Consider the following 13,741-nt stretch of genomic DNA (forward strand, 5'->3'; position numbering starts at 1 on the left):
GCCTGCTGCTTCAGCCCATTGCTCCCCTCGGCAGTGTATTTCAGTTAGTCTGCCTGTTCTGCTCCCCGCTCTGTCTCTGGTGAATCCTCTCACTCTCCTGCACATCTGGCCTATACCCTTGTTCTTGTATAAATAAATAAATCTTTAAAAAAAAAAGAAATACTATTCGACAGGGCCTCCCCGGTGGCGCAGCGGTTGAGTGCTGGGCTGCGAAGCTGCACACAGTCTCTGCAGCACCGGTTCGAGGGTCCCACATGGCGCGCAGACCTCTCCTGCCACCCGCCGCTCCTCTCAGCAGTCTACTTCATCAGTCTGCCTGCTCTGCTCTCCCCTCTGGCTCTGTTGAATTCTCTCACCTTCCCATGCTTCTGACTGTACCCAGTGCTTGTATAAATAAATAAATCTTTAAAAAAAAAAAAGAAATATTATTCGACAGTTTAAGACACAGTTTCTCTAAGGTGACTCTGCTCCCAGGTTATGCTCATCAACAAGGATTTGAGATTCTTTTGTGAAAATTAACTTGGCAGAAAGAACAGTCCTAGTACTGATGAGAACATTTAAATCAGTGGGGCAAGGGAGAGGCGCGATGCATGCCCTCAGCTAACTTTCAGTGATTCCAACAGTCTGGATCCATCTCTGGTCCAACCTTTATGTCTGCATTTCCCTCCTCAGAGAATTCTCTAGATTGCATCTCCACCAAATAAAGTTGTTTGGTGAAAATTTTAAGTCCTACTGCCAGAGCATCCTGCTCAATGACTCTGGCTTCCATGGTTGGGTGGGGTGGAGGCTTTAGTTTTTTGAAGGTCCCAGGTGATTATAGCAGTGCTTCCTTAACTGTTAGCACAGCATCGTACTGGCTGTCACTAAATGCCAGCTGGAATTGGTTATCAGTGTGCTGCAAATCAAATCAGGGACATTACTTTTAAGTCTGTGCCATTTAAAATATATGCTATTTGTGTCTGAGCATTTTAACAAGGCTTCAAGCCATTTACAACTGCTCACATTGAGAATTCTGCAGTTTTTCACGGCTCAGTTTTATAGACTTCTACTAGTCATGTTATGTTCAGTAAACTTGCCTCAACAAGCTAAGAGAAAATGCCAAAAATTAGCACTCCTACTGTTCAGGAGAGGATATTTTGTCTTCCTATAACTGCTTCAATTCCAGCACTTAGCAGGAAGACATTTAAATTTTTATTGTATTCCTATCTATCAGAAAAAAGATTTTACAAGTCAGACCCCAAACAACCACAGATGGGAGATTTGAAGTAAGATCACACATTTTACACAAAAGTATACAGTAGCTATCACTAAACAGACTGACACTTCGGACCAAATCTATCCAAGTTTCCCTGTGGCTTTAGGGAGAATATAACATTTTCATTAAAGAATATTCCACAGAATTTCAAATGTCAAAATACAACATAATCATATTGAGAAAATTCTTCAAATTTAGTAATGGAAAATTCATAACACTGCTGAGAGAGAAAATTGCCAGTTTGTAATTATGCTTCTTTCTCCACAGGTATCACTCATTATAGAAACTAGAATAACATCATGGTAATGAGATTCCTAAACAAGAAAGCAGCAAAAAAACATATGTACACATACCAGATGACCAATGTTATGAACTAAAAAATAATTTGTTCTCTATTGTCATGATTTTAGTTTGCTTATAAATAAAAAAAAATAATGAAAACCAAAAAGACTTCTTTTGATTTATATTTATTTGTTGATAAAGCCTTCTCAATACCAACCAGAAAAATTTCAGAAGCAGCCCCATTCATATTTTTTATTTGTTAGGGACATCCATGTTCAGCCTCATGGACAACTGGACTCAGGACAAATCACAATCTGGTCCATCTTCCACTCTTCTCCTCCTATATCTCTAATTTCTCTATGATGTCTGTTCGATAACCAGAGAAGATTCCTATGTCTCTCATACCCATTTGGAATTCTCTTTTCACTTCCTTGCCTTAGAATTATCTGGGAATCTAAAATTTCAGAACGCAGGCCACATCAATCACAATAACTAATACTCTTTAAAAACTCTCCATGTCATTCCAATGTGTAGAGAAATTGAAGAACCAGTGATTCATTAATTTTCTACCTTATCAGTTGTTTTTCATACTTTCAAAGCCATTCCCCACCACAGAATCATCCTCTTTAAATAGGCCTTATCTAAATGCCAATATGTCCTAAAGAATTGAAACTATCCTATGTGATACTATGATGGTGGATACATGTTAATACATAGTTATCTAAACCCACAGAATATACAACATGAAGAATGAACCCTAGTGTAAAGTATATGCTTTAAGTGAAGAAGACTTGTCATTATAGATTCACCAACTGGTAACAAATTTATAACTCTAGTGTGGGATGTTGACAGTGGAGGAAGCTGTGCATATGTGGAGGCAAGAGGGATATGGGAAATACCTGTATCTCCTACTCAATTTTCCTAGGAACCCAAAAGTGCTCTAAAAAATTAAGTTTATTACAACAATTCCTATAAGGAAAATAATTGCTATTTTGGGGGCTCATTTATTTGATACAAAGCCAAAAACAGTATCAACTTTCAGGCTAAAATATGTTTCATCACTAGGTAGTTTGTTTATAGTCCTAAATTTCATTTAATCTGGGTAACAAAAGTATTAAATCAAAAAGAAATCTGTATTATCTCTATTATATCTTACCAAAGAAAAGGAAAGACATCTTAAAAATACATAATTGACTAATGTTACTGTTATTGACCTTATAGAGAATGTACCCAGCTTGTCCTAAATCCTGAGTGTCAGCTCAGAGTCAGAACAGAAAACTAGTCTATGGATTCCTAGGCTATGACTGCTCCATGAAAATTACACAGATTCCTCCCATAAATTATGAGCGAGGGGCCTCCCTGGTGGCGCAGTGGTTGAGCGCTGGGTTGCGAAGCTGACCGCAGCCTCTGCAGCGCCGGCTTGATCCCCGGTTGCTCCCCGGCCACAGGAGGAGGGTCCCGCATGGAGCACAGACCTCTCCTGCCGCCCGCTGCTCCCCTCAGCAGTGTACTTCGGTCCTTCTGCCTGTTCTGCTCCCCGCTCTGGCTCTGGTGAATTCTCTCACCCTCCTGTGCTTCTGACTGTACCCAGTGCTTGTATAAATAAATAAATAAATAAATAAATAAATAAATAAATAAATAAATCTCCTTAAAAAATAAATAAATAAATAAATTATGAGCGAGATGACATGATTTTCCAAACATGCATGATATCCTCAACTCTGAAATGGGAGAAAATAAAGATGACAGGGTTCATACAAAGTAAAACTGCAGAAAGTTACCAGATGGAAATGTGTTCAAAATATGCCCCAATCATGTTGTACACATTCAGAATCTCAAGTTTTCTTTATCAGGAAAAATAACATATTACTCTGAAGTAAATAAAATAGAAGAAAGAGGTAAATTCAAGGTGGAAAGATGGGAGGAGAGACTGAGAATACAGAAATCTGTCCTCATTTCATACCCTTAAAATTATAAGCACATATAACTTCTAGAATACCTTTTAAAAAAATTTTCCTCTTTTTAAAATTTTCTCCAGTGAAAATGGGAGACATTGGTACTGGGAACAATGGGTTTAACTTGAACAAATGAAGGAAGGAAGTAATGAGAAATTATGTCAATAAATTTAGCTGATTCCAGATAACTTCTGACATTTCAGTTTATGCATTTATATCTATGTCATGGGCAATATGTGTTTTATATTACAACATGAGTTTCTGTTTTCTGGATTACGGTGCTATATTATAGTCATGAAATATGGCTAGTTTTTGTTGATTTAACTTTGCTAGTTCAGTATTTTTTAAAATGAGATATTTGAATCATTTATGTTTTGAGATGTATCAGGAGAGTTACACGGAGCATTAAAATTTCAAATCAGAAGAAGGTGTACTAATTTAGAAAATGCTCCTCCATAACACTATAATCCCTAAGAGGAAAGAGAAAGTGACTATAGAGAGAGCAAAGCTTCAACTGTAAGAACATTTCTTATTTCAGTTCAAAGACTTTATAAACAAGTAGAATATGAACATAACAGTACTGAAAGTTATTCAGGTTGCTCTGCATTTAAATATCTATGTATGATGAAACTAAAGAAGATGAAGACAAATCAGGGGTGAAAACAAAACACCTTCCTTTGTAACAAAACTGGCAGTAAGTTCTCAATTAAAAGACGGCTGTCTGATAAAGTGGGGGAGGGAACAATGGTCGATGGTAAAACAATAAAGATGCTTTGGTGGGGGGTGTGGTGTGGCAATACAAAACTGAGGAGGTGTGAACCTATTTCCCTAAATCATATTCAGTATTGTAAAATAGTGTTACCTCACTAATAAAAATGATTTAAAAAAAACCAAAAACCAAAAAAAGCAACACTGCAGTCTCAACTAAAAAAAAAAAAAAAAAAAAAATCTAAAAACCATTTTTAAAATATTTTCTTAAAGATATAGGGTAACACACTTGATTATATGAAGAAAATATGTGGAGTTAGTTGCCCAGTGTATCTTCTCCTTACTGCCCAGTTGAGGACAGGGTTACAAAGAACATTCTAAAAAATTAGTTTTTTGTAAAAATCAACCACAGTGACATAGGGTTCCTTTACCCTAACACCCTCAACAGCACTTACTGTTTGTGGGTTTTGTGATACAGGCAGCTCTCACAGGTCTGAGGCGGTATCTCAATGTGGTTTTGATTTGATTTGCATTTCCCTGATAAGTGGTGATGAGCATTTTTTCATGTCTGTTGAAAAGCACATTTTTTTTTTCACTAAACTTACCAATTAATGTATGAGCTCTGAATTGATTTCCTTGGGCTCAGTTTTTTCTTAATCTATTTAAAGTTTAATACCCTCAGCTAACTTTAATCTCATCCCATTGCTTCAGTCCTATTCCTAGTTAAGTTTTTACTGAGTTCACCGCATGGCTTTTTTGTTCCCTTCCACTCTAAGCTTGCCTCCCTGAATCCACTCAGATTCCACTAATAATCTCCTAACTGAGTTTCCTTCTATTTACATGACATTTTCTGCTTTCCTTATCAATGTATCTGGTGCATGGACTAGTATAAAGATAGTTGTCTGCTCTACTTGTCTGTTTTCCCTTTTGGGTTGTGAGACCTTGAGGACAAGAACTATTTTTCACCTGTGAATATTCACCACCTAGCAATATCTGCTATAGAGCAGATACATATAAATGTCTAATGCATGAAGGAATTTTATAAATTGTGTTAAAACACATTCTGGAATGTTATGAATATATTAAATTTATAGTTTAAATTGATATATATCTCAAATTCACTAACTTTTTTAAATTAAACTTGCCTTACATCAATTTGCCTTCTCTCTGTGTATAAATGTAAAAATTCTGTGCACAGGTATGCCTGAAAAATATTAACTGTATCCGGTGCTCACACACATTCTCACATAGAAACCACATAAATGATTGATAATAAATGTTAACTCATTAATATGGCATTGCCATATCCCAAAAATGAAAACTAGTTAATACAACCCTCAGACCTTCCCAGTTATAAAGTGAAGTAAAGTAGCAACACTCAGCAGACATCATTATGAATTACAAGCAATAACAACAAAAAGTAGTATTTAGTCTTAGGTGAGACTGATTGCAGAATTGACTTAATTGTCTACGTATCAACTGAAAAAAATGTCATTCGAATTTTTAATAAAGAATTGTTATTTTTATTGATGTTTTAAGGGGGAAATGAGTTAAGCATTTTAAGAAATTTTGTATTAAATGATGTCTCAACAAACAAGATTCCAAAGAAACACTGTTAGATGGACTTGCAACACCACCGTTCAGGACTCACGCAGCTAATGAAATAACTAAAATGTGAACTGTGTGCCTGGGAATATTCTGCGATTTTAATACATGTTAAATTATTTCAACCTAAAACACCCCCTTGCACCTCATGAGACACAGGCTACATTACTCTGTTTTGTCAGTGGGCAAACGAAGGCAGTGAGTACAACATTTAACCAGGTCGCATAGCTAGAAAAGTATTCCCTTTCAGATAATTTTAACCACTCCGCTCTAACTTTTTCCTAAGACAAATTAACCGTACTTTGGGAGATAATCTAGGTTTTGATCTAAATGTAATTCTTTTCCTCAAATTCAAAATCAGAAGTAAAAGCCAGTCACTGTTGTCACTTTCTTGTGGGACAACATGACACATATGTTCTGAGTTGCAGATACATCAAAAAGGGACTTGGAACATCACCACATACCTGGCACCTTCTAACTATTGTTTCAGATTTTTTTGAGCTAAGGCATGGACTTAAAAAGGAAATAAATTACATGAAGGATTAAATTAGTGCCCAAGAAAGCATTTTAGAAAGTACTGAATGCTGAGTCAATATACGTTTCCCTTTATTAAAAACTTACATTACTATAATCTGCCTGTAATAAGTGATATATAAATAGGAATATAATTTAGCCACCACTGTCCCCTTCTTCTTTATGCTTCTTTCACATGCTTATACAATAAGAAAAATAAATTATTATTATTATTATTTTTTTTGTGGGACCTTTGCCAGCGGCCTGGGAACGAACCGGCACCGCAGAGACTGTAGCAGCCTCGCAGCCCAGCACTCAACCACTGCGCCACCAGGGGAGGCCCAAGAAAAATAAATTAAATGAACCAATTAAATAACAGTAAATTAACACTTTCATAGCAAATACTCCCCTGTTAAATCAGAATAAAAAAAATAAACTGAATATTAGGTGTACAAAAGAAAAAAACAAAATTAGTCACTCAAACTGGTATTATTCTGAGAAAATCAATACTGATCTTAATGACCTTAAATAGAAAACATATCTAAGTTCCTGGCAAATATATATGTTGTTATTTTAACACACTCTTCTTTACTGGAGGAAAAATAAAAACAAATTTTCAGAAAGCTACCATGCTTAAAAATACCTAAAACATGAGTAAACAGCCAGGTTGCCCCTTAGTCCTAAATAATCACTTAAATTGATCTTTTTAAATATTAATTTATTATATGCCACTTCAAAAATTACTTAAAACTACAACTGGTGATTGCAGCTAATGAACTATAGCTAAAAATATTACAATATTATGTATGTATGTGGATATCTGATATTCGTTTTTAAAAGCATGTTGTGATAGTTACTATGCTAGTTGCTACTAGTTCCTGGAGGTATAGGAGAGAATAAGATACAGATGACCCCTATTTTCACTGATTTTTAAATTTACCAAGGGAGTCCTATATTTAATAGTTTTTCAAATGCAATTTTGTTAAGTGCCATGAAAGGTAAGTATTTGGTAATATGAAAAATGCATAATAGGGAAAGTGTAGTTTAAGGCTTTGGGAAATGCTTCTCTAAGCAAATTAGGTTTGTAGATGAAGATCAGTGTTAGGTATGGTAGGGGGTTTTTGGATGGGATGGTTCTAAGATACAAGAATAGCAAAATGTACAGAGTTCAGAGAGGAAGGTGGATGGTACATTCAATGAATGGTAAGAAGGCGTGCTTGACTGAGCAGAGCCATCAATGGGAGATCCACAGGATGCCATGCAAACAGGCTTAGGGTCAGCTGGAGCATACTGGTAAGTGAAGCTGTTAAGCAGGTCACTGACATGATTGTTACAACATAGATAAAAATATTTAAAGTCATGTTAACTCAAGGGGAAATATTAAATTTCATAAAACAGCATAAAAAATCAGAACTACAGAGCTATTCGGAGATTTTTATTTTTAAATTAATAGAAAAAAAAGCTAGATTTAAGTAAGATATAAAGATAGAAGCAATTTAAAACAGATGTTATGTTGGAGTTAAATGTTAGAAGCTATATATCAAGGGCAAAAAATAAGAATAAAACTTCAAAAACCTCAGTCCTATATGAGGGTAATCTTCAAAATTGCTTGATACCATACATACAGTTGGAAGAAATGCTAGAAATAATTATGTTTATTTATTTTGTTCTTATTTAAAGTTTCCTGGGAAGAATGTCCAAAACAGAATAGATGCTTAGCCTACTGTAGGTTGAATATACACAGTGTAGGGTAAGGTAAAAAGTATCAGGCTTTTCTGCCCTCCCGCCATTAGGATAGATGATGGAACCCTGTGGTCCCGAATGCATGCCTGATGGAGGGTGCCTGGAATGGGGTGTGGGCATATGTAGATGGGATTCACCTGGGCTAAGACTGGACTTTTAAGGGCAGCGTCACAGGGACGCCAGCAGAAGCCGAGAGAGGAGAAGCAGGAAAGCAGAGAAAATGCGAGAGAAGGCCGGAGAGCCCAGAAAAAGTGAAGACTTGCTGGGGGCTGGGAGGCCTGCCAGCATCCCAGCCCTGAGGCCCCCCTACCTTCCATGTACCTGGTTAATCCCAATTAAAGCCTGCAAAAGCCACTGAGGGCTTCAGGACTCTTTCCTCCTTTACCTGGTCTGCTGGATCGTAGAAAACCTGCACTGTGTCCATTCCTGCCCCTACACACAGTTAAGGTGATAGTAATATATTCCAGAAAGAGTATTAAGTTCCTGTAGATTTTCAATGCCTTAATTGTTCATGACCTATTGTGACCCTGAGGGAAGGCATTTTTGAGTAAGATTCAGGAAATAATTCTTACTATAAATGTTCATAAGACTTTTCTTACTTTAAAATTGTCAATATTAAATCTACCATGAGTATTAGATCTCTGTCATTGAAGTTTTTTTTTTTTTGTTTAAAGATTTATTTATTCACGCATACAACAACTGGGGTACAGACCAGACGTGCGGGAGTGTAAGAGGATTCACCAGAGACAAAGCAGGGAACAGAACAGGAAGACTGACTGAAATACACTGCTGAGGGGAGCAGCAGGCAAGACAGGAGAGGTCTGCCGCACCATGTGGATATCTTCCCAGCAATTGAACCCACGATGCAGAGGCTGTGGACACCTTCACAGTGCTGCACTCAACTGCCTGCACCACCAGATGAGGCCCCATTGAAGTTTTTTGTTTGTTTTTTATTGTGATGCTTGAAGAGGCTGTTTACATGCTACTGGTTAGAATGGTCTTAACAAAGGATAGTCTTTGGAAAAGGGCTTTCTCAGTACTCTAAATTACACTTTCCATTCTTAGGTACAGGTGTCTGAGTTCACATTGCTTACACAACTACAGGCTAAAGCAGCAGACTGAGTTAGGATTTCTAGAATTTATGAGTTTATGGTACACTTTGGAAATAGTTATTTCAAGATATACAAGGAAAACCTTTCACTTTCTTCTGAGCTACTTATAGATTGTAATAATTTAATACAATATGATTTAGTAAATGAAATAAAATACTTAAAGGTCTCCTACTAACTCCCAAGTTCCTCTTACTTTACATGGAGACATGCTTTTTGTGTAGGTTCTAAGATATCATCTTTGATATAGTTGAATAAACTGATAGTGTAACTAAGGCCTTACTGAAATGACAGTATTTGTGAATGATGCTCACTGAATCAGGGATGATCAGATTTTTTAAAAATTTCTTTTATTTATTTATGCATACAAGAGCTAGAGCGTAGACCAGCGGTACGGGGGTGAGAGGATTCTCCAGAGACGGAGTGGGGAGCAGAACAGGCAGATTGACTGAAATACATTGCAGGCGAATCAGGAGAGGTCTGCTGTGCCTTGTAGGTTAGCTCCCTGGCCAGGGATTGAACCTGTGCTGCAGTTGCTGTGCATAGCTTCATAGTGCTGAGACTTAACCCCTTGCGCCACCATGGAAGACAGGATCAGATGTTTTGTTTGTTGTTTTTTTTTAAAGATTTATTTATTTATGCATATATGATCTGGGGTATAGGCCAGAGGTGTGGGGTGGAGGTGAGAGGATTCACTAGAGACAGAGTGGGGAGCAGAATGGGCAGACTGACTGACATACACTGCTGAGGGAAGCAGCGGGAGAGTCAGGAGAGGTCTGCTGTGCCATGTGGGTTGCTCCCTGGTTGGCTGGGGAATTTACTCATGCTGCAGAGGCTGCAGAGGCTGCAGATTGCTTCACAGTGCAGTACTTAACCCCTTCCACCACCAGGGAGGCCCCAGATAATCTGTTTTTTAAGGAATGAGGCTGCTTTTGCTAAGGGACTCATTGCCTGCATATGCTGCTCAGGAAACCTGGCCTGGTGCCTGGCTGACACACTGCAGCATCAGAGGTCAGGAAGGTCAGTTCTTGACATGTTAAGCTTATTAACAAATTGGTGATACTGTGAGGAAAGGAATACACCCAAAGGTGTAGGATGCACAGGTGAAATCTTGTGTATGACTTCTTGTTCTCGGCTTCCTATCCTCCAAGTATTTCAACAACAGAACCTTTTAAGAGTTTAATCTGAGATGCTTACAAAAAACTTTCAGAGTTAAAAGATTTAATCAGAAGCTCTAGGCTTTTATTGCAGAAAAATAATTCTGTCCCCCCACATGCATTTTCCAGTCTAGCTTAAAAATGCACAAAATTTCCTAAAACTAAAATGTTCAAAGGGTTCCTGCTCACCAGGTAGAACAGAAAACTCAACTGGTCAATTCCTACCTTTTCTCCATCAAAAAACTTCAGGAAATGATGACTTTAAATATTCATAACTTTTCTATTATTACATATTGTACCCTTCACAATATCCTAAGCCTTGATTTTCACATTTTTAATAGAGATATACTGGTATACAATTATCTCAACTAAGACCAGGAATAAGTGTTTAATATGTTATGACATGACAATTATATCTTTCTTATGTTTACTGTGCAAACGCTAGTATCATAAAATAAATTCAGAAAGATTAAGCACCAAATAATTCTAAGTTTTAATATAGCCCACTCAACAATATTAAATATAATACCAGCTATCAGACAACTTTGCTTCACGTATTGGTATAACAATAATCTTACAGTAATTTAACTATAGTTGTGCAGTTTGTACATCACAGTGTATTAAAGAAAGAGAACTGAAATTTTCTATCATAAAACTCAACAGTCAAACCAAAATATTTTACATAACTTATTCATATGTAAAATCAATTTAATGTTTTAAATACAGAGTAGATATGTGTTCATCTCATACTCACCCATGAAATTGAGATAGCCTTCTCCACCAAGTGCATGAGTAATAAGTCGAATCATTTTGTGAAGCTGTATTCCACGATCGATGACTGGAGTGAAAGGAGCCAGAACACTCATGTTGGTATACATTTCAGCATCCATCAACCAAAATGCCAATGTTTTATCCCCAACGAGTGCCTACAGAAATAAAAGTCATGAGATAAATGTAAAGAATAGGTATCAAGCAGATGCAACTTACACAAGATGGGAAACAATCCAGGAGAATTAGTATTCATATGTATGAGAATTAATATTAATTTCAATTATCCTCTAAGAGTTACTCTCTATGCCTAAGGTATGCTGGTAAAATATATTAGAGAACAATGTATCTGTTTTCAGGGATGATTTTTATTTTTTTTAAAGATTTATTTATTTTTATACAAGAACCAGGGTACAAGCCAGATGCACGGGAGGGTGAGAAGATTCACCGGAGACGGAGCAGGGAAGAGAACAGGCAGACTGACGACATACACTGCTGAGGGGAGCAGCAGGTGTGACAGGAGAGGTCTGCCTGCCATGTGGGACCCTTGCAGGCCAGCTGGTATCAAACCTTTGCTGCAGAGGCTGTGGACAGCTTCACAGCGCGGTGCTCAACTGCCTGCGCCACCAGGGCTTGTTGAAAAAAATCATGATAAGGGAGCAGAATATTTTTTATACCTAGGTCGATGCTTCAATTTTCTAAACTTGGAATAAACATTTATTATAATGTTGAGACTACTAAGTAGATTTTTATAAGCATTTGCATACTTGCACAATTTTGATTGGGAAAAATGGAAGTGTTTTTATAAATCATTCACATGTATATGTATTTATATACATATTATTTATATATGAGTATAGGTACAGTATGTACATCTCTGTAAATATATTACGATGAACCCTTCTCCCCTTTAGCAAGTTGATAACATTTTCATAAAATGTAAAATTTGCTTGCTTTTTGTATTTGCTATTTAAACTAAAATTAATTTGTTCTATTGGAAAATATAATAATTGATAAGCATGGAAGGTAATTCAGAAATACCCAGAGTAGCAGAAGAGAGGTTTCTTAATCTGCATTATTCATGTTTAAAAACAACTAACACAAAGTAATGTACACTGACAGAAAATAATATATAGTGAAACATGTAATAGAAACTAAACCATATTCTTATCATCCAAATATAATTATTTCCATTTTTTGAAAAATATTTTTACTTATAACCTATTTGTTCTGCTATTTTTATTTACATTACCTTTAAAAATATCTTCCATTATAAAAATATTTGCTTATTCTGTGGTTTTGTCATTATATTAAGGGGCAAGAATTAACTCAGACTATGTTTCCTACCACAAAATTTTTAGAGTTTCATTAGATGGTAATTATCAACTTCTTTGCCTGTGTTCAATTTTTTTTTTTTTTTGCTTTATCAAAGCAGTCTATTTGATCTCTGACTTATAGGTAAATATTTTAAATATAAATATATAGAACAAACTTATATTGTTATAGATTAAGTTGTGTTTTTTCCTCTCCCAAATTCACACTGAAGTCCCAATACCCAGTATGACTATATTCAGAGAGAAGACCTTTAAAAAGGTGGCCATGCTTGAAGGAGATCATAAGGGAAAGGAACTAATTCAATATGAGTGATGTGCTCATAAGAAAAGGAATAGGAATAAATAAATACCAGGAATGAGTATGCACACAAAAAAGACCACTGAGGAAACAGACAGTCATTTGCAAGGGTAGAATACAGCCCTCAAGAAAAACTAAAATTCTTGACACCGTAACCTTGGACTTGCATCTTCCCAAACTGTGAGAAATAAAGTTCTGCTGTTTAAACCAAACTGTCTATGACATTTCATTGTGGTGATCCTAGCAGACTAATACATATACCAATAAATGCAGCTTTGATCAGACGTAATAAGATTAGTTTGAAAATAATACTGTACTGCTAAAAAAAAGTTTGAAAACAATATATATAAAATATACATATATTTATTAAATTATTTAAATTATTTTTATGCAACACTATTTCTTTTCTTTTCTTTTTTTTGTAAGATTTTTTTTTTATGTATACAATAGCTGGGGTATAGGCCAGAAGCGTGCAGGAGGGTGAGAGGATTCACCAGAGTGGGAAGCAGAACAGGAAGACGGACTGAAAGCACTGCTGAGGGGAGCAGCAGTTGCAAGAGGAGAGGTCTGCTGCGCCATGAAGGAATCTCCCTGGCAGGCCAGGAATCAAACCAGTGCTGCAAAGGCTTCGAACAGCTTAAATAGCGCTGTGCTCAACCAGCTGCGCCACGGGGGAGGCCAGACAGCACTAGTTCTTAAAGAGTTTTATCTTTTCACTTGTTTTGAATTGTTTAATTATACTTTTATCTATAATTGTGTTTATTACTGAAATCACTGATTCTATTCTATATTTTTATTTATTTTTTTTAATTTAAATTTTATTTTTATATTCCCCATACAATTACAACCCCTTATTTTGACCCCAATCTCACCTTATATTTTTAAATACATAAAAGTTATTTTGATAACTTGTTAACTTTGTTAAATTTTTACTGTGATGTATATTTCTACATTTTTCATCTCATAAACTTAGATAGTTATGATTTTGATCAGGATTAAGATTCAATATACATG

At 36.1% G+C, this 13,741-nt stretch overlaps 1 protein-coding gene across 1 annotated transcript in view; it reads right to left on the minus strand.

Moving 5' to 3' along the window:
- The window catches only part of GBE1 (1,4-alpha-glucan branching enzyme 1), a gene marked incomplete at both ends in the record, with an annotated part of 250,486 nt that overhangs the window by 51,742 nt on the left and 185,003 nt on the right, over positions 1-13,741 (minus strand). The window contains one exon of the mRNA XM_084231058.1: positions 11,082-11,253. Within this exon, the coding sequence (XP_084087184.1) occupies positions 11,082-11,253 (172 nt within the window). The remainder of the gene's footprint in view (positions 1-11,081; positions 11,254-13,741) is intronic.

Source organism: Talpa europaea, assembly GCF_964194135.1.
Source record: "Talpa europaea genome assembly, chromosome: 4".
Taxonomy (NCBI): domain Eukaryota; kingdom Metazoa; phylum Chordata; class Mammalia; order Eulipotyphla; family Talpidae; genus Talpa; species Talpa europaea.